Consider the following 22,298-nt stretch of genomic DNA (forward strand, 5'->3'; position numbering starts at 1 on the left):
ATAATGAATAATTCTGCTTTTGTTGATTACATGATTGCTGCTGTCAGCCTGAGGAATTAACGTGGAGCTATGTCACATATAGATTTTTGCTATTTTCAGAATGCCATGTGATTGACAAATCCAGTTGGCTGGCCAATGCTGAATGTGTTTGGATTATTAAATTTTGTATTTTTGACAAGTACAATTTTCAAGCGATTTAAAGGCTAGTCAATCCCAGCATGGCTTTCACTGGGTTCCAGGAACGATAGTGCAGTTAGGAAACTGAAGAGGTCATTTAGGGAAACAACGATCATTGCAGCAGGTGACAAATGGCGCTCCAGAAGCAAAAGTGTAGCTTTTGTTTCCTGATGCATGTGTTTTGCATCCGAAAAGAATGAAGTGGTAATCCAGGCTTCTAGCAGGAAACCACAGTAATAAAAACAGCACAAATCATAAATTCACCACTAGATCTTCACATATTTGCTAATGAATAAGCGTCAAAAAAAGTTACTCTGATATTAGCTGAATTATTTAATTTTCCAGCATCCTTCAGTTGCATTTCTAACCCTCAATTTACTTGGTGCAACTGAATGGGCAGAGACAAATCCAACTGAGCCGTTTTGTCACCTAATGTTTAATTTTGAAAGAGACACATGAAAAGATAACACTCATTTCCAAACCCACTTTGATATTAAAAATTGGAAATTGACTGACATAACCAAGCGCTATTGTTACTTTGCCAGCCAGTGCATTCTTGCAGGGATAGCTGTCAAAAATGGGACATTGAAATCAATTATCATTTTCCTGTTGTTTACCCCATCTGAAAATAGCCAAAGTACACAGCCAGAGGACTTTGATAGAGTTGTGATCCATGGTATTCAGTGCAACACTGACTGTTAGGGTCAGTATTCACATTTAACCATATAACCATTAACGGAGCGGAAACATGTGTGTTGTGTCTTTCGAGTCCGCATCGGTTCACTGATTTTGTGCGCCCTCTTCAGGCATCTTGCGAGAAGCATTGCTTGAATTGGTTATGGAGTCCCCAGAGAGGTGAAAGACAGTGGACATCCTCCAGGGACGGATTCTCAGCTATACTCAACAGGGGCCACATGGCCTTTCCTGGGGCCACGGACTCAAATCATAAAATGTTTTTTAATTTTATTACATTTCTGAAATTAGTCATTCACCACCACTTTACCAAGTTATATCTAGGTATTTCTACGACTGAATTCGCCCATCGTTATTGAATGAAGATCTACATTTCTGAATTGGAAACAATGAAAATGTCTATATTTTTGGCCTGCTGGGATGAATATTAGGGTCCCACTGAGTGATCTGGCTATTTCATTCTGATAATGTGTGTATTGACTAAATTATGCTTAAAATGTAATTACTTAAAATATAGACCATAGCATTTGTCAATCTGTGCAATTTCTGCTGCTACTGTAATTGTTGGGTCCAATATGGGATTATATATATAATACCCTCATTTCCCCTGTAAATTGATGAGTGCAGGCTACATCACACAAATTCAGAAAGAATTATTTAGTTTCCAATGAATACGAGGATCAAAATTCAATCACAGTACATGTTTTGTTGAGGGCTCCAATTGAGGGCTGATCTCTGTGCAAAAGCTATGAATAAAAATGACCCGCCTGAACAGTGCTCTTCCACTGCACAGTTTAAATGTTATTTTCAGTTCAACAGTTTAACTTTTGCAACTTCTAATTTTGCAGGTGATCCAGTTTTTATTCATTGTGAAGTCAAAGGAATTATTTTTTGTGTTCTTGTGCATATTAATAAGAATGGTGTAAAGGTATTGTGTTTTTCACAAAAGACGGGGAGGGGGTGTGGGGTGGTGTTGACTTCAGGTGTGCTGAATCCCAATGAGGAAATTAATTCATAAATCAAAAATTAGACATTGTTTTTGTGTTACTTGATGCCAATGTGCTAAAGGCAGGAATTTGATTCTCTGGGCTGCAAGAGATGATTACAGATACCTCTTTATTCTTATTCTGACATTGAGCAGTCACTAACTTGTTATGACACTGAAGGAGGCCACACAGTGCATGCCAGCTCCCAGCAGAGTTTCAATACCATTCATCATCTCCTCGGTACTCTGTGGCCCATAAACTCGTCTCTTTCATCCCCCACTGACTTCCTTTGCCACTTCTCTACAGCATGGCACTATTTTCAGTGGACAGTTAACTGACTAGCACATCTTTGGGATGTGGATGAATATTCAGAAGAATATACAAACTCCACAGATAGCAGCCAAAATTGTTTGAATCTCTAACCTGGAGTTACAATGCACCATCAATAACTACTGACTAGAAGCTACAACTCCAAACTGAAAGCCACATAAGCAAGTGAAGAGTTTGGATCTGTTTCTATTCATACACTTTTTAAATAGACAAACTACTCCTCTCTCAAAAATTAAAAAAAAACACGTAATGGAAGGATTCAGGAAAGGAATCACGTGTTCGGCAGCTCCACTGTACCTTTGTCATAAACAATGACTTCACCTCAAAGTGCTGCATTGATCATTAAACACTTTGGATGTTGTGAGGATGTTAAAAAGTATATATAAATGCAAGTTTGAATAATTATTTTGAAAGCAATCGGAGAGACTGCACAGATTACAAATCTGTCTCCATCCACCAATTTAAATTTACCTCATTAAAAACAAATGTAAATTCTCACTGAAATGTGTTTCTGAATCCCTACAATGATGTCATGGTCAGTAACTTTGCTTGTGATTAAAAACACAAAATCCTGGAAACAACGGATCATCAGCAGGTGTGGAGACAGAAAGAGCATTGATGTTTCAATTGAACGACCTTTCTACTTGGTCATTTATGCACAGAGGATATATCTCATTTTCCACTTTATTTCAAATTTCCAGCATCCTCAGTTTTTTGATTCGCATTCATTTTGCTAGATCTTTGCAGAGCCACTGGATGATTTTTCATTTGCCATATGACTCCATAATTAGCTGGAGTCATATGGCAAATGAATTAGCTGGAGACCAAATTGGTCTCCTGAATTTGGTGCTTACTATTGGCCTCTTCGCTGGGGGGATCCCCACATAGACCATGTGACCGGAGTTCCTCTGCTCTATCCATACCAACTATTTTGAGCTTTTGGTTGGATGTAATTTTAACTTTCTTTTCCACTCCCATACCAATCTTATCTGTCCTCTCCTTTTCCCATAGCTATGTAGAGACCAAATACAAATTGGTAGAACAACATTTTGCAGATGTAACTCACAAATGAATGTTTAATTTTCAGGTGACCCACACACTCAGTGCTCTCCTCATACATACACTCATCTGTCCGTCAAGTTTTTTTTCTTCATTCATCCCTCACATCCCCTTCCTCCACTTGGTTCCATTTGCCCATTATCACCTTCCCATCCAATTCCACCTATCACCTACTAGCTTCTATCCCACCCCCAACTCCATACTCCTATACTCCGGCAATCTTTTCTGCACATTCACTCCTGATGAAAGCTCCTGACCTTTTGCCTCCACAGATGCTCCTTGACCCAATGAGTTCCTCCAGCATTCTGTTTTTGTTCTGGACTCATGTACTTTTGGAGAACACAGGGCGATGAGAGCACAAAGGGGAGCTTTTGCACGATGGTGACTTCTGCAAGGTGGTTTGACTGCCCTCCATATTTCAGGGTAGTGGTCTGAATTTCAAGGTTAAAGTTTACTTTAAATCATTCCTTGCATCCACATATAAAGAATTTTATTATGTGCAATGAAGCTAAACAATATCTTTGTCTCATTTTAACATAGTCTTTTTTTTTAATTGAGCAGCTGCTACTTAAACATTCTTTCCAAATTTCAGGACTGTTTGAGGATATCAGTTTTACACTTGAAGTCTCCAAATTCTGTGCAGATGGCCATTGTTGTCATGTACTAGAAATATCATGAATGATCTAAAAGTAAGGCTGATACACTCTCCCTTTTGCATCGTCAGCTGCCGGAAGCTTATTCTTCCCTGAAATCTTTTGTTGTGTGGCAGCAATCCTGCTGTAAGTAACCCCCTGCTTCTGTCATCTCTCAGTGCTCCCTACTGCAGGGCTGCACAGCGCTACTCTGCAAGATCGCTCATAAAGAGGATTAAATCCCTGTGTAGGTTTTAAATTTCGTTGGATTCTGGCTACTGTATGTATTTATAAATATATATGTATGTTCTATGCCATTTTAATTTGTTTTAAATTTGCAAGCTGTGAAACTATGAAGCATTTTTCCTGATCAATGCAAAAATGATGAATGCTGTGCAGTTGGTAAGATTTAGCAGCTTGGGGTTGTGCATGAGTAGAGAACTTGTATAGCAGTAGCCTGTCTTAGGGAACAGATGGCTTGTGGTGCTTTAAATTCATCTCGCAGGCTTTACATGAGGCCCAGCAGTATACTGGGACCGTCTTTTCACTTCAGTGGTGATGTGCAGTATTGAAAGAAGGTCAACAGATATGAATAGGCTGAGATCAGGTCCAGATGCTTTAGGAACAAAAAGGCTTTGAAATAAATTCAAGAGGAAGCGTGCCCCTTGCATTGTATTCTCTCTGCAATGCAGGTTGGGTTATCCAGCTAAATTTTAATGAGCTACATTTCCACAATTTTTTTAATGTCTTTGTTAAAGAAAAGAAATCTGTATTTTAAATCCACGACAATATAATGGATGAAGAGCAGCAATAGAAAAGCCTGGAGAAACTAATATATTCTATAAGAAAATAGTATATGATGTTGTGATATGGCAGGTGCTGTTTGCTGGTCATTATTACATTGAATAAGCTTTGTATGTATGTAAGTGTTTTCTGATCATAATTACATTGTCAAGAGTTGTTATCATGTCTCACAATCAATGCATTTGTTTAAATACTATGGTTTTAGATGCATGATATCATGACTTAAATACATTATACTGGAACAATTATACCTTGGATTTGTTGTAAAATCTGAAGGGCTTTTTTGGATTTTTCTTTGTCAAATGTTGGACTTTGTGCATTAGGGTAGCTAGTAAATATGCACAAAATATGAACCTTTCAGATTTGAACACTTGTATCAATGAAATTATAATTTTAGCCTTCCCGTGAGTATATTGCAGTATATTGATATGCAGTCAGTCGTGTCATAAAATTTTTGAACTGTTTTGTCACGTTAACAAAGAATCAGTAATTATAGTTCCAGATAATTCAGGGTTCACAACAGCAGTATCATAAGCAGGCTTGATGTTTCCCCAAGCCAGTTTCACATGTAAACCCCTTCACTAAAACTGCAAATCTTCTTATACTGCCTGATTCTCTCTCTCTCTCTCTCTCTCTCTCTCTCTCTCTCTCGCTGGAAATATTCTGGTATTCTTTGGATTTAAAATCTCATTCATATGCTAATCCTTTATGATGTCACATCTAGCTTTTACACCTAATCCTGTTTTGTATAGTTGAACTTCATGCCTATATTCAGAAATATTTCAGCTGGCTGAAGCTGTTTCCATCTCAGACACAATGTGTTTTGAGTTGCAATGGCGGAAGCCCAGAATGATCAGCATCCTGATCGCAGAAATTCAGTAACTGTACTCCCCCTCCATATATATTTTTCTTTTTCTTTCCTATTTAATCTTTTTATAATTTTAATCCATATACAATAGTTGAAAATCTCCTTGTTGGCCACTCCAGAAATCTGCCAGAGGAAATGCAAAGGAATCCTGTGCCTCATTTGATTTTAATTTGATTATGCTGGTCAGCATCTGGTTGCATTTAGATAGAATGTACAAGTCATTTGCCATCGCTTTAAAAAATGGTGCATTCTCTGACACTTAGCAGAATAAGATGAAAACTAATATTGAAATCGACACTGTGGACATTTGAAGTCTCATTGGGAAGCATGCACATTGTACCTAATGAGCACAAAACATTCCTTTAGGTGTCTTCTCTTCTGGTAGTTTTCCCTTATCAGCAGTCTGATGAAAGATTTTTCTCAGAGCACTGAGGCCTACTCTTTCTCTGTGCACAATTAATAATAATGATTTCACACGGAGTGAATGTAGTCACGTTGCTGCTGTTGTGTTTGCATACTGCAAAATTACTTAGATTTCAGTGTGGTTATCTTTTAAGATAACACTTCATCTGTTTAATCAATCAACCTGCATCTCCGGGGAACTTGGAGTTTGAGGCAAAGTGGCCGGAATTGCAACTGATTCTCTCACCTTCTCGTTCTATGTGGTAAGAGCCAATTCCATCTTTTACAATCTTTGCTGTCTTGTAAATTTACTCTTTGGTCTTATCTTTCCTTTCTGCTCAAGTTTAAACATCAAATGTAGTTTTGCCCTGAGCATACATAATACGATTCTTTACTCAAAATGTCCCTGTTTTCGTTTGCATATTTTAAAATACTTGGAATTCTGCTGACTTACTCTTTTAAAAAAAATGTGGTGATTTTTGCACTTCTAAAACAGACCAACTGGAATTTACGAGTGTGCAAATGTTGACTCAACTCTCCCATCAATGTGAGATGGGTAGATGTTCAATAAATGTCAGTCTTGGAGTCTTAGAATCCTAACTAGTAGGTCTCCTGTGGCATTGCATGTGATACGTCGGAGTAAAAGACTTCTCTCACTTGTTTGATTTCATTCCTTTGCTTGCTTTCGATTACCTTATTGCTTCTGTCATAATTTGTTCTCTGCATTTACACAGGAGGTGATGGGTGACATTGCTTTAGTGGCAGGGAAGGAAGCAAGAATGACCACCTGATGAATATGAATTGGGTGTCTGTTGTCCTTCTGTGGCCCTCCTACACAACCTCTCCTCACACTCTGGAACATGTCTGCATGTATTTCCCAAACAAGTCAAAATCATGTTTATTCTACTCCCATCACTACCCTTCGAACTATCTTTTAATTAAATCTTCCAATTTGTAATCATTCAACTATACCATCTCTGCTCCCATTTCTACACCCACCACCCCATCCTGTACCTTGCTGGAGACCATCCTCCCCACTTATTTTCTTGTCATCCCTGCAGTCTCCTCTATACCTTTCACTTGCTGTTCTTCCTTCTCCTCCTCTCCCATGTTTTCCATTCTTCGCTTTCTCCTTGCCATGCTCCTTCCTCATTTCTTATTGTCCTTGTGCCCCAAGTGCTTCCCTTAGAGGTTTCACATCATAGAAAATGGAACAGAACAGCACAGGAACTGGGCCTTTGGCCCGAAATGTGTGTTCTGATGAAGATGCCAATCTAACTAATCCCATCTGCCTGCATGTGGTCTCTATCCCTCCATTTCTTGCCTGTTCACTTGTCTGTCAAAATGCTTCTTCAACACCGCTGTCGTATCTACTTCTATCACTATCCCCAACAGCATATTCCAGACACTTACCACTCACTAATGTAAGAAAAAAATTGCCTTGCAAATCTCCTTAAAAAATTCTCCCTTTCACCTTAAATCTATATTCTGCAGTATTTGACAATTCCACCATGGGATAGATCTGAATATCCATCCTTTCTAAGCCTCTTGTAATTTTCAATATTTCTATCAGGTTGTCCCCTCAGCCTCCAATCCAAATTTGTACAATTTCTCTTATAATTCACGCAACATCTCTATGGTGAATCTCATCTGAACCCTCTCCAAAGCCTCACCATCCAATTTCATGGTGAGTCGAACTGCAAGTGTGCCTGAACCAAATGTTTACACAGTTGTAACATGACTTTCCAATGCCTCAACTGGTGTATTCTTTACCCATCCTCTCCACTTATGCTGTCACTTTCAAGGATCTGTTTGCTTTCACTCCAAAATCCCTCCAAATATTATTGCTCCCAAGATTCTGCCATTTATTGCAAACTTGGGCTTTTGACATCCCCAAAAAAAACTCATCACACTTAGCTAGATAAAATTCCATCTACCACTTTTTCCACCTAACTTCTTCGCTGAACGATATGCAACTGCCTTCTTTGACCACCTTCCTCACTATCCACAATTTTGCCAACTTTTGAATCATATGCAATCACTTTATTTTATTTTGGTCTTTTTCTTTCTGTCTCTTTTCAACTTCTACCTCATAGATATTTAAATTCCTTTTGCAGATCTATAAGTTTCTCACTTTGGCCTTTATTGAATGTTTGTTGAATTCTGAAGCCAACTGATCGTTCATCTAAGTCACATTTGGAAATGAAGAGAACATATTCACATCTTTGTACTTTTCCTTCTGCCCCTCACACAGTTCATTATATTTTTTTTATTGTAACACATATAAAACCACAGCTTAAAATAAGGATGCTTATTGCTTCTTCCTTTCCCTTCATAGCCCCCTCAAATTCATGCTCTCTGCTTCAATGGTCTATATTTTATTCACGTAGAACTATTTGTCTTATTGCTATCAGAAGCTGTTTGCTGCAAAGCTGAAGAATATTCCATTGCTGAATTTTGAGAGATGAGGTACCCTATACAAACTGATCTAAATTCAAATCACGGCACTGTAATTTGCAAACATTTCAAGTTCAAATCGAGCATCTTGAGGGGAAGCTGTGGCCTTCATGCCAAGGGTTCTTGTTTTTCCACAAATTTAATCTCGCTGCTCCAAATCATTTTGTACCAGTAAACAAGGCTTTGAAACTCACTCACTAAAATTGAATGGTGTTGACTGTTAAATCGCAGTTTTAAGAGGGGAATGTAATTTCCCTGTTGAATTGTGACATTCCAGAAATTCAGCTGGATACATTTAGTCACACAACCACCTTGAACCAACAGCAAGATTCCCACATCAATCATGCATAAGATGACATTCATCTTCCAACACTCCTTTGAAGCATTGCCTGGAAAATTAGGACTTTTTTTTTCTGAGGAGAGACCAGTTATTGTATAGCTTCTGAACACTCATGGTTTCATACCACTGTCTGACCTGAAGCAGCATTGTTCAAAAGGGTGGCTTCCTGGAGCAGAACCCAGTTCAACACTGCAAACCTGATCTGGACTGATGCTCGAACATTATAAGTCTCATCAGATCCCATACACCAATGTCGTTGGTCAGAGTGTATTGTGACCTGGAGGAGAACATGTGAAAGTAACTACTGCAGTGGTTTTCAAACCTTTTCTTTCCATTCACATACCATTTTAAATAATCCCTATGCCATAGGTGCTCTGTGATTAGTAAGGGATTACTGAAGATGGTATTTGAGTAAGAAGGGAAGGTTGAGAACCACTGCTACATAGGAACATAGGAAGTAGGAACAGAAGTAGGCCAAAAATGGCCCATCGAGCACCATTCAATACGATCATGGCTGATCTAATTTATGACCTAACTCCACCTACCTGCCTTCTCCCTATATCCCCTAATTCCTCTATCATGTAAAAATTTATCTAACCGAATTTTAAATATGTTTAATAATGCTCTAGGCCCAATTGCAACTGAAATATTTTGCTTGAGAAAAATTGTCATTGGCCCATTTCCTTTGGAGTTATGAAACCGTATACATGACGAGTCAATTAGGTAAGATTAAAACAGTGCTTTTCAAACCTCTTTTCTTTCCACTCACATATCACCTTAAATAATCCCTTATTAATCACAGAGTACCTATGGGATAGGGATTACTTAAGGTGGTATGTGAGTGGAAAGAAAAGAGGTTTGAAAACCACTGAACAAGAGGAACAAAGAGCAATCTTTGAACACATAGAGCATAAAATCCAGCATTGGTGACAGACTGAATATCGTTGGAATGTCAGTGCAAGGGCTGGATTTGGAATAGATATCACGCACCAGGTTCTGTCAAAGAGGTGAAGGGATCCAGCATCTCTGTCAGGGGCTGAGGGAAGCCAAAATCAATGAACGTTCTTTTTTACTGATATTCAGCTGAATGCATTCTAACTCATCTTCATCTTAGGCTGTTTCCAGATCGAAGATGAATTGCTTCCAAATTGGTTTTGTGGGTTCTGCTGATGTTGCCTGTGTGGGAACTGCAGATTATTCCACAGATGGGGAAGGAATAAGATGACACCTTAGGAGGGAGATGGCATTTGTGTGATGGTGCACTCCTTCCACCACTAAGAGCTTCTGTGTGTTCCTGATATAGGAACTCAAGATTCTGAGTATTAACTCAAATGCTCCTTCTTCCTTTTGAGTTGTCAATGACCCATTTCTGTGGAGTGGGGATTCTTTCTGGACATCCTTTTGACATCTGCCTGGTAATCTCTTCCTCTGACAAAGATTAATGACACAGAGAGAATGTGGCAGCATCATGAGACTCAGGGTTGGTAATGAACAGTTTGGCTTGGTCATCATTAGCATGGAAGTGAAAGTTGATCCCATGTAGAAGATCTCACCAAGGCATAGGATACAGGTGATAAAATGTAAGAGAGAGAATCACAGAACATCCCCTGTTTATTTTTGTTCAAGCAACAGCAATGAGAAGATAAAAGTGGCTTTGAACAGAATGTAAAATGGATTTGTGAAAAGGGCCACATAGACAAAATGGAGTGTTTAGCAGTATTAATTGTGTGGTAGAGGATAGACAGCAGGCAAAGATTGAAGCCATGGAGGATGTCACTGATGACAAAAACTATGTTTATCTTTTAAAAAATAGCATACTTTCCACTTTTTAAATAGTAGTTCCTTGTTCAAAATTTTTTGCAGTCCTTGGAAAGTGACAAAACTCCTTCTACCATTTGCACAGCTTTTGTGTATGGATAGACTGGAGAAATTCAATACAATTGACCACCTCCATTTTGAATGGTCATAAGTCGGAGACTCCCACGAGCTGATGGGACTGTTTTACTTCTACAGGGATGCTTTGAGAATGTCCTAAATCACTTCTGCTGTTCACCTGGTAATCTATTTACACTGACAAAGCAGTAAACCTTTCTCAGGAGCCTGTTGCTGGGGCCGTGGGGGGTGGGGTGGGGGGGTGGGTGGGGTGGGAACAATGTTGACTGCCCATCACAATGCAAGCAGAGTTACAGTGCCAGGCATGTCAACCAGAGGGAGGATACTCATGTCGGTTTGTCTCTGCTGCCAATGTACTAGGGTGATTTCATGAAGATGTTAATAATGGTATCTTGCCAGTTTTGACAGCTGTGTACAATCCATGACTTACAGGAGGGTGGGGATTCCTTTCACCAGGTAGTTTGTGAGTGCTGGGTTTAGCGTTCTGTTCTTAAAGTACTCTTTCCTTCATATAGCCAAGGGTCATGTGGAGATTTTCAACAATTTCTGTTTTCTTCCTTGATCTTTTATAGTTGGGGGCACTGCTATACAATGAGAGTCAGTTGGTCGAGGACATTTGTTTTATCTCTCAGATGTTAATTATAAGTTAATCAACATGGATTTTTGAGTACCTGTATTTACAAATTGCGGGAATTATTTTATAGATATTTTCCCAAAACTTTGAGAACCTCATCAACTTCCTTTGAAGAATTAAAAAATGTAAATAGTTTGAAATATCTGGTGGGTGGTGTCTTCTTCACTATCAGGTATCTTTTCTTTTTTCTTTATTTTTTTATTTCCTTTCTTTCCTTGTTTCTTTCTTATCATTATTTCTTTCCTTATTTGGGGATTCTTTGCTGGGGGAGGGGGTTTGGGGTTTTATACCATCATGTATAATGGAACTGACAAATAATTGATGATTGTATTTTGCTAATATTACATGTATGTATAAAAATTTTAATAAAATATTTAAAATAAAAACATGGCCTTTGACAAGGTCTCACATGGGAGGTTAGTCAAGAATGTTCAGACACTCGGTATTCATGGTGAAGTAGTGAATTGGATTTGACAATGGCTGGACGGGAGAAGCCAGAGAGTAGTGGTGAATGATTACTTCTCAGACTGAAGGTCTGTGAGCAGTGGTGTGCCTTACATCAGTGCTGAGATCATTGTTTGTCATCTATATCACTGATCTGGGTAATAATGTGGTAAAATGGATCAGCAAGTTTGCAGATGGCATGAAGATTGGGGTATTGTGGACAGTGAAGAAGGTTTTCAAAGCTTGCAGAGAGATCTGGACCAGCTGGAAAAATAGACGGAAAAATGGCAGATGGAATTTAATGCAGACAAGTGTGAAGTGTTGCATTTTGGCAGGACAAACCAAGAAAGGACAGACATGGTAAATGGCAGGGCACTGAGGAGTGCAGTGGAACAGAGGGACCTGGGAATACAGATACATTATTCCCTGAAAGTGGCCTTACAGGTGGATAGGGTCATAAAGAGACCTTTTGGCATATTAGCCTTCGTAAATCAAAGTATTGATTACCGGAATTGGGATGTTATGGTAAAGTTACACAAGTCATTGGTGAGGCCAAATTTGGAGTATTGTGTGCAGTTTTGGGTCACCTAACTACAGGAAAGATATTAATAAAATGGAAAGAGTGCAGAGAAGCTTTACTAGGATGTTAACTGTTCTTCAGGAACTGTTACAGGAAAGGTTAAACAGGCTTTATTTCCTGAAGTATAGAAGAATCAGGGGAAATTTGATGGAGTTATTTAAAATTATAAGGGGGATAAGCAGAGTAAATGTATATAGGCTTTTTTCACTGAGGGTGGGTGAGATACAAACCAGAGGAAATGGCATAGATGCTCTGTGGTTAGTAAGGGATTACTTAAGCAGGTATGTGAGTGGAAAAAAAGGCTGAGAATTACTGGCCAAAGAAGTCAGCAAACCTGAGAAATTGCTTTCGTGAAATGCTCCAATGTTGTAAAATCCCCAAATGAGACAATTAAACACCATAATTAAGTGTTATCTTGACCTGTAACACAGGTACAGATAAATAGTAAAATAATACCATGTGTTACAATCAACTGGAATCATTGACTCTGACTCATTGAGATTTGTGCCACCAAAAGCATTTATCTCTGTTTTAAGCTACAGATGATTCATTGAGATTTTCTAGAAAATGGGAATATCCATTCACTACAGAATATATCCATTATCTCATCAGCACCTTGAAATCATTGCACAGTCTGGATGTGCTTTGTGTAAAAAATATAAATAGGTTGGTCAGTGTCGAGAGCAAATTTGAAGCTGCTGCCATGGTTGACTACATTTTGAAAATTTGGCATTGCTCTAAAGCAATGAATCCCAAACTTTGTCACCCCTCTTCCCCCCCCCCCACCCATACACACACACACACACACACACACACACACACACACACACACACACACACACACGCAGAACTGCAAATTTAAAACAACACTAATCTAACAGTATAAACAGGCGCATGTATTTCACAAATAAAACTTATAGTAAACCAATTTATTTAGCAATATGAAAAAGTAAATTTACACCTCAACATGCTGGGCGGTTGCCATCCCAGTTGGTTGGTTGTTGTCCCGAGTGGGCACCATTCCTGCTGTCACCATCTTGGGCAGTCACCCGTAACCCCTTCTCACCTGATGGATAGCACATGATTAGCATTGCGAGCGGAGTTTGCCAGAAACGCTTGGACCACCTGCTTTTTCCTTTCCACCCCTTGGATGTTTCCTCCGTCATTGGGGGTAGCACCACCCACTTTGGAAATGACTGCTCTAAAGCTACAGGCAAGCTTCATTTCAAGTCTAAATGCGTGAACAGCACAGCTTGATTTTTTTTCCTTTTTATTTTCTAAATTAATAATAAATTGCAGAAAAATTATACAGGAGGGAGATTGAAAACTTGGCTGAATGGTGCACCAACAACAACCTTGCACTCAATGTCACCAAAATGAAGGAGCTGATTGTTCAGGAAGGGAAAACCAGAGGTATACAATCCAGTTATCATTTGGGAATCAGAAGTGAAGAGGGTGAGCATATTTAAGTTCTTGGGAGTCAATATCTTGGAGGATTTTTCCTGGACTAAGAACACTAATGCTATCATGAAGAAAGCACGTCAGCACCTCTACTTCCTCAGGAGTTTGCGGAGGTTTGGTATGATACCAGAAACCCTAGCAAATTTCTACAGATGCGTGGTCAAACGTGTGCTGACCAGCTGCATCATGGTCTGGTGTGGGGACACCAATACCCCAAGTGTAAAGCCCTGCAAAAGGTCGTGGACACAACCCAGGACATCACAAGCAAAACCCTCTCCACTATTGAGAACATTCACAGGAAAACTGCTATCAGAAGAGCAGCAGCAATCATCAAAGACCAACACCTCCCAGCACACACTCTGTTCTCACTGGTGCCATCAGGAAAGTGGAATAGATGCTACAAGCCTCACACCACCAGGTTCAGGAACAGCTGCTACCCCTCCACCATCAGACTCCTCAACAATAAACTCAATCAAGGACTCTGACTTGTGCACTTTATTGATTTTTTAAAAAAAATCTCTATTGCATAGAGAGTTTTTTCACATTCATTATCTGTTTAGTTTTTTTTGTTTACATGTATATACTATGTACAGTTTGTTTTGCACTGCCAATCAGTGGTAATTCTGCCGCGCCTGCGGGAGAAAGGAATCTCAAGGTATGTGATGTCATATATGTGATCTGACAATAAATCTGAAATCTGTTTCTGAAAATCAGCAAACATCTCTGAATTTGAGCAAAAAACGCACTGCTGGACGAACTCAGTGGGTCAGGCAGCATCTGTGGAAGCAAAGAGATAGTCGACATTTCAGCTCAAGACCTGCCTCAACCTGAAAAGTCGACCATTCTTCTGCCGCCACAGACACTGTCCGACCTGCTGAGTTCTATCAGTGGTTTGTCTTTTGTTCTAAATTACAGCATCTGCAGTCTTTTGAGTTTCCATTTCTGAGATGTGTTTAGCATTCATAAATTGACAGATTATATAAAGGCAAGTATAAATAATTAATGCCATGACAACTGCTACATTTACATGTGGAATATTACAGCTCAGTTTATCTCGTCTTAGTTTTAGTTTCAGAGAGTGTAATTAAAGCTGTTAGCTCTTGCTGCTTCACGGGGAAAATTTTAAAATTTTCACCATCTCCATCATACTTTTACATGTCTCCATCATATTTACATCTAACGCACCAGTCCTAAATCTGACAGCCCTGACATACCACGTCATTGAACTGGCAACAAGCAATAACTTGTGTCTTGGATCATCTAACAAGTAGGTTTCATCAAGTGATTGGTTTCTGGAGAGTGATGATGTTCAAAACCTATTGTAGCTTGAAGTTTAATGTTACTTCATTATTGCCTCGTTATAGGCAACTTGATTATTTCCCTGCAGCTTTGTTAAAGATATTAAAACTAGCTAACTCCAGTGGAGTGCTCCTTTTGATGAAATACTTGGAACATGACTGTGTCTTTGCCAGTGATTTCTTTCATCAGAGAGACCACACCCTACATCTCAAAGCTGGCATGTCCAAGCATGTCTGCAAGAGCCCATACTATGAAGTGCTAATGACCACTGGACAGATCACCACCTGATTCACATTGTTATGTCCTTGAGGTTAGTCTTTTATACAGTGAGGCAACACCAAAAGGCGAAGTCCAACAGTAATTGACAACCTAAAGAGCTGGTGATGGTCAGATCAAGTTTAGGAAATACTGCAGCTCAACATAAACCACAATGCAACTGGATCTTTCAAAAGTTGGGCAGACTATCTACATCCCAAGCAATCAAAGATCTATCTAGTGAAGAGCAAGAAACAAAGGAGGGATAATCAAGATCAGAGAGGTAGTCAGTGTCTGGTGGAAGGAATGAAAGTAACTTTTTAAATATATTGTCTCCATGCCACATCGCACCTTATAACCTCACCACTACCATTAGCTCCTCAAGAGATCTCCAATACAACAAGAGTTCCAGACAAAGAAATGAACTGCTATGAAGCCCAAAATGTCTTGAAACATAAGCATTATCTCATGAATTCTCTAGCCTGTGACCACAACTCTCTGGGTTACTGTTTTCACTGCATTGACACTCCACAAAAACAGTTTGCCTAATATTCACTTTCTGGGGTATGTTTGCCTTGCACTGATTTTCTGGGTACAGTTCATCTAGCATTGATACTTAGAGGCATTATAGAGTCATACAGCACAGAAAAGGCCCTTTGTCCCAACTCGACACTTACTGAGATTGATTTGGCTCTGACTCATACGATGATATAGCTTATCTGGCACCAATGCTCATCGTGAGTTGTGGCAATATTTATGCCAATTTTCATGTTTCAGATTTGAAATGTGATTCACTGTAGTTCTTTTACGCACCAACGTTAGCACCCGAATGGAGAATACATCTTAGTGCCCATCATACACCATGCCTGGTCATAACTGAATCCCATTCCAACAGGGGTCATTCAATGCAAGGGTGACTCAATGGTACTGTGACATTGATGCTGTAGCGTCCGCATCACTTGCCCTTGCAGCTGATTGTTTGACCTCCACTTGTAATGTTACCATTAATGCTTTGGATAAACATTAGTTAATGCAGCAGAACTTGTGATGGAATCTGGCTCCTTCCTGATGTTAACGGGTCATTATTACTTTGGTCTTATTAATTTCACAACTCTCGTGAATTGGCCAAGAATATCAAGAGGCAAATATGAGGGGAAGTATCTTGTTTAGGGGTGTGGGAGAAGCAAATTTGAGGAATAGCAAATTTGAGGAATAGCAATTATGCCTTTGAAGAATTCTAAAGTAATTGTCCAAACCTTGAGAACAATGATGGCAAAGAGTTGGATTTGACCACAAGAACTAAAAGTAAAGAGGAGTAAATTATATTCATAATTAATTTCTTGGTTTCTTTTGTGTACATTTAATTTTTGCTTTCACTTAAAAAGTAAAAGCAATAATTAGTAAATGGTGGTTAATAATCTGTAATATCTGCAATATCAATATTATTATAATTGCTGAACAAATCTGACCTCACAAAATTATCATGGGCTTAGTTGTTTCAAATTTTATATTTTGACTGAAAAGTTGGGAAAGATCTACAAAGAAGCTAAGTTGGAGTTGTTAATGGGCTTCCATGTTGTTGGGCACCAGAATTGTTTTAAAAAAAATCCCAATTATTGTCATACATAAAATGACTAGATTCGTAAACTGCATATGTTTTCCTGTGTAAGATTAACCCTTGAACTTAATGCTCTTTGTTCATCAGAATGATACAATATCAGTGTTTATTGTTGTGTCTTCAGTTGGTTAGTAGTAGATGGTGAAGGGTCCAGATCTGTTCATCCTTCTGAGTCTTCAATGCTCCCTTTGCATCTCTCTGGGGCACGCCAAGGATAGCAGCACGAGGAACCAGGCTCTGCTGTGATATTTCCCTGCACTGTGGATAACCAGCCCTTCATCCACTTGGTAAACAGCTGCTTTAGTGAAAAGACTGAGGTTGGCTAGAGCAGTGAAACTGCAATCCAGCAAAGCTGAAGGAGGACTTTAAAAAAAAATGACAGAAAGGCTAGTGAAACATTATTGAAAGAATTTCATAATCTGCTGGGGAAGGTACTTGCAATCTAACCAGTGGATATAATGCACAACCGTGGAATTCAATTCACTATGATGTAATATCTGCACTATACCAGAGATGGCATTCCTTATTTGAATTTGGTTAAATGTGGTTAAACTTGAAAAGTCTGTTTGATTATCAATTAATGGGAAATAAGAATACACTGCCATATTTATTTTAAATTGACTTGTAAGCACAACTGTAGGGACTCACTGAGCTGATTGTTTTAATTTTACTCAAGTATAGACAACAATGAAATAGAATCAAGAATCTGGTTCAATTGAGTGTCAGTTTATGTGTATAATAACATAATTAGTCCACTTGTGAAATGGGAGAAATAATTGGAAAAAAGAGTCCTCTAAACTAGCTTGATTTCAGTGATGGTAATGCTGGTACTGAGAGATGTGTGCTGACTGTTCTCCACTCTGGTTTTGAGCTGATCCTTTGGCTTCTCATCAATTGTTTTTCCATGTTGATTGTCAGGGTCACATGGCCCTTTAAGGGTGAACCAAGTCCTTGTTTGACTAAATACCATGTGGAGGTGGGCGGGTAACTAGCGCAAGAGGGAGGGAGGGAGGGAGGGGGAGAGAGAGAGGGAGAGAGAGAGAGAGAGAGAGAGAGAGAGAGGGTGGGTGCAGTGATGACCGAGTATGAATAGCATGCATTGAGTTGGTTCTGAGTGGAAGAAATTCTTTGCTGTGCCTGTGGGCATTATAAGAGGAGCAGCTGTTGGTATGTATTTGTTTAGATGCATGTTGATCAGCTCGGGATGAGCAGCTCAAAAGCCCACTCAGGAATTACAACGTGTGCTTGTTCTTTGCCTTGGTGAAAGAAACTACAGGTTTTAGTGAGGGCGTTGTTTATTGAAATGATACCTCTTGACAAATGCCCGTTGCAGTGGTTCATGTGTGGAATACAGTTGGAAGAGAATGGCTGCTACTGTGTGAACTCCTGCCACTGGCATACAGCTAAGGAAAGAAAAGGAATTAATCTGTGTGTTGTATTGTGGTTAGATTTTTTTTTAAGTAGAGGCATCCTTCACAGTGAGCTTGGCTGCAATGGTGAATTAATTAAAACTTGCTATTGCTGCCGTTTGACATCTGTCTGTAGAACAGCTCCCTTTTCCAGATGATTATTCCAAGACTAAAGGTTCCAGCTGAGAAAGGTAGGATGTGTGTGTCCCTGTTTTACTGGGGGCCTTCACAGACTGAAGGGGCTTTTAAATTGAGTCATTTAAAAAAAAAAGATTTTCTCCTGTTTAATTTTAGTCTATCTCTGTTGGAGTGGGATTTTGTTTTTCTCTTTGCAAGTGGCTTCAGATTTCAGGCTTCGGGATTTATATATGTTTAGCAGCATTTCAATGTTGCTGGAACTCAGCTGGAAAACGGAGCCTTGGAGAGCGTGAATGGATGGCCTTTTGTGTTCCAGCTCTATTGTGTTGGAGTCCCTGGTATGAAAGCAAGGGCAGCTGTTGGCATGCTGCACATTGCACCTTAGAAACCAGGTTCACAGACAGCCGTCGTTGCTGACAATGCAGATGGACCCATTAAACTGAATGAATGATTTGTAGATGGGAAAATGTTCTGGAACTGGCATACACCGAGTGCTGTAGTGAGTGAGGCATTGTTCAAAAGGCAGCCAGAATATTTCTGCCTTGTCTCTTAGGATGAATTGTAGATGTACTTTTCTCATTCGCAATTTAACTTCCATTCGGGTGCTAACGTTGGTGTGGAAAAGAACTACAGTGAATTTATGTGTGTGTACAATCTGCTTTGGGCTTTGGATGTTAATGCCCACAATCTACTCTCCATAATTGGTGTTGGTGTTTGGTCTGTAAGGAGAATGCAGAATAATGCCTTGTTTGCAGGATGTTGGCTGCCAATGTTTTGCTCTTGGACCAAGCGGAATGTTCGGTCTGTTCAAAACTGCGGCTGGCATTCAGCATTCAGGATCCGTTCAGCAGTTGAACCAACTGCAACAAGCTCCGTACCCTGCAGAGCTCCCTCATAAAATGTTAAACCCTGCTTTATAGAAAATAGACTTCTCATCAAATACAAATGCAGGTATATTATCCTTTTGTAGTTACTGAGGTTTGATGAAATACAGAAAGACCGTAAGCACTTGACTTTGTTCACACAACTTTCCCACAGATCTTTTGTCTTGAAGGCCCACACAGTACAAGCTGTTGTTTTGAGAGCTTGGAAACTGTTAACCCTTAAAGAACCAAAAAGGGACTCTTCCAACTTACCTCTGATTCATCAGAGTGCTGGTTAAATCACAGCACACCCCAGCAGAGACCAACTTCCACTGCAAACCAAAGGAGACTTGGCATCTTAAACTTGCATTGCCTTTGTATTTGATTGGGTATAAATTATACTCAAAAATTTCACCGTTATCCTCCTTGGAGTTGGAACAATGGATAATCTTTTCTTAATACATGTATGTAAAGGTGACTTTTGGACACGCATTGCTTTGATGCTGTAAATCTGTTGCATAGAGAGGAAAGCATAAGTTTCACTCAAGGCAGAGAGTATGCCTCTTTAAGAAGTCAACCTGTGCTTGATAGCATCTTGTCCTTGGACAAGGAAGCAGCTTTCTGTAAAGTGTCAGCAAAAGCTGCTTGCCTTCAAGCAGAGATGGGCCTCATCTATGTAATTCTAAAACGTACAAAATTTCAGAGTTTCTTTGTGGGATTGTAAACGGTCATCAAACTCACTAAATCCTGAACTGTGATTTCTACAATTTGGTGTTCGGAAAGCTGTGAACACTATTGTAATGGGTGTGGGTCCATTTGAAATTGCAGTAGATGTGGATTGAAGAGTTCCAAAATCTGGCACTTTCTGAGGCCACAGAATGAGATGACAAATGCTTTGGGCAACTTCAAAGCACCATTCGGTGATGCCTGAATTACAGCGGATTGCAGGGGTGTCTTTACTCAGCAGCGACGCTCCCATTTGTCTGCAGTGCTTGGGAGGAAGTCGATAGCAACTGACGACTGATGTTGAGGCTGGGAGCAAACAGCTGTTGATTTGATGATTAGTGTTTCATCTCTAACCTCTGGAGTGTAACAGAAATATTTATACACCTATCCCTCCTTAATAGCATTCGTCATTGTATTAGCATTGTGCTTGAGGATAAGAAAGTGTTCTGTGATCCTGTTTCTTTGGGACATTCTTCTATTGCTGGAGCGCAGTCAATTTTATACCGGCTAAAATGTTTTAATGCCCTTCTTTGCAGGAGGCCAAATTGCAATTGTCAGTGCCAAGGCTTGTTTGTTGCCAATAATAGGAATAACACTAATTGCAGTTCATTTGAGCTTCTCTATTAACCCATTCATTTCCAGAAAGCAAGCATTTTCAATGTCTTTGTTCTCTGGGAATGCAGCATGACATTGTCGGTTTGTTCAGTCTTGATCTGTCCTGGGGCCTCCACGTCAGTGCAATCATGAAAAAGGCTTGCCAGCAGCTATATTTCGTGAGGTGTTTTAGGAGATTTGGTATGTTATCAAATTTCTACAGGTATACCATGGAGAGCATTCTGACTTGTTGCATCACTGTCTGGTATGAAGTTGCCAATGCAGAGGATAAGAAATACACTACAGAGAGTTTTGAACTTGGCCAGCTCCATCACGTCCATCAGCCTTCATTCCATCTTGGACATCTATATGCAAACTGCATCTATGAGATGGTGCTTTCTATCCTCAAGGACCCTCACCACCCAGGCCATGTTTTCTTCACACTGCTGCCATTGGGAAAAAGATACTGGAGCCTGAGGATGAACACGCAGCATCACAAGAACAGCTGCTTTCCTCTGCCATCGGATTTCTGAATGAACAATGAAGCACAGGCAAATTCCAGAGCACCAGAAGCAACCAAAGTATAAGAATCCAGAACAGGTCACAGGGAGGTAAAGAGAAAATGGCTACAGGCTGGAAATGCTCAGCCTGTTTGTGCTCTGATAGATGGAGTGCTGCACTCGTTGGTGGAGCGCTGCACTCATTGGTGGAGAGCTGCACTCGCTGGTGGAGCACTGCACTCGTTGGTGGAGCGCTGCACTCGTTGGTGGAGCGCTGCACTCGTTGGTGGAGCGCTGCACTCGTTGCAATTGCCAATATTCATTCCATATGATGAATAAAGGTCTCTTGAGCCGTTAGAGCATCTCATTCATGTTGCGGTATTTGGTTCAAACTTGAGGCTGTTTCCAATGAAGGTGTTTAAATTTAAAGAGCATTGAATTAAATTGCTATTCTGTCAAACTATTTTCTCTTTTATTCGTGGTAAGGAATTTGTTTAATAAAATGTTGCTAGAAAGTGAGTTGGTGGCTGGAAGATGGTAAGACACCTCCTGGAATCAACAAGTGGGGCTGCAAGGTCCATGGTCAGAATGTCTGAATAGTTACAGGTGCTGACAAAGTTAAAAGAAACAAAATATTGATTGCAGTCTTCAAACCAAGAAACTGTTCTTACTTTACAAGAATGAATGTTATTCCAAATGCAATATTTGCTGTTAAATTTTTCTTTGAATACAAAAATATCAAAATATTATTTTTGATATTTTGAATAGTGACAAATTAGAAATAAAAATTTTCAATTTCTGCAAACCATATATTATATAAGATTGAGAGCTTTTGAATATCAAATAAGAATCCATCTAAGGGTGACATGATTAGCGTAGCAGTTAGAGCAATGGTGTTACAGTGCCAGTGACCGGGTTTGAATCTACCACTGTCTGTCAGGAGTTTGTACGTTCTCCCCATGTTTCCTTGGGTTTCCTCTGGGTGCTTTGGTTTCCTCAAACCATTCAAAACCTACCAGGGTTGTACATCAATTAGGTGGTCTTGGCTCGTGGGCTGATGGCTCCTGTTACTGTGCTGTATGTCTAAATTAAAATATTTAAGATGACAGTTTGCAAAATGCTATTGAGGAACTTAT

General features: G+C 39.6%; 1 protein-coding gene across 8 annotated transcripts in view; it reads left to right on the forward strand.

Moving 5' to 3' along the window:
- magi1b (membrane associated guanylate kinase, WW and PDZ domain containing 1b) overlaps positions 1–22,298 on the forward strand; it is a 444,703-nt gene that overhangs the window by 279,204 nt on the left and 143,201 nt on the right. Inside the window, exon 1 of one of the 8 annotated variants that reach the window (XM_069937128.1) lies at positions 10,935–10,994. The exons of the other annotated variants lie outside the window; for them this stretch is intronic. Coding sequence (XP_069793229.1) covers positions 10,946–10,994 — 49 coding nt within the window. The 5' untranslated portion in view covers positions 10,935–10,945. Of the gene's footprint in view, positions 1–10,934; positions 10,995–22,298 lie in introns of those variants that run through there. 8 annotated transcript variants of the gene reach the window in all.

The sequence above is a fragment of the Narcine bancroftii genome, chromosome 5 (genome assembly GCF_036971445.1).
Source record: "Narcine bancroftii isolate sNarBan1 chromosome 5, sNarBan1.hap1, whole genome shotgun sequence".
NCBI classification, from domain to species: domain Eukaryota; kingdom Metazoa; phylum Chordata; class Chondrichthyes; order Torpediniformes; family Narcinidae; genus Narcine; species Narcine bancroftii.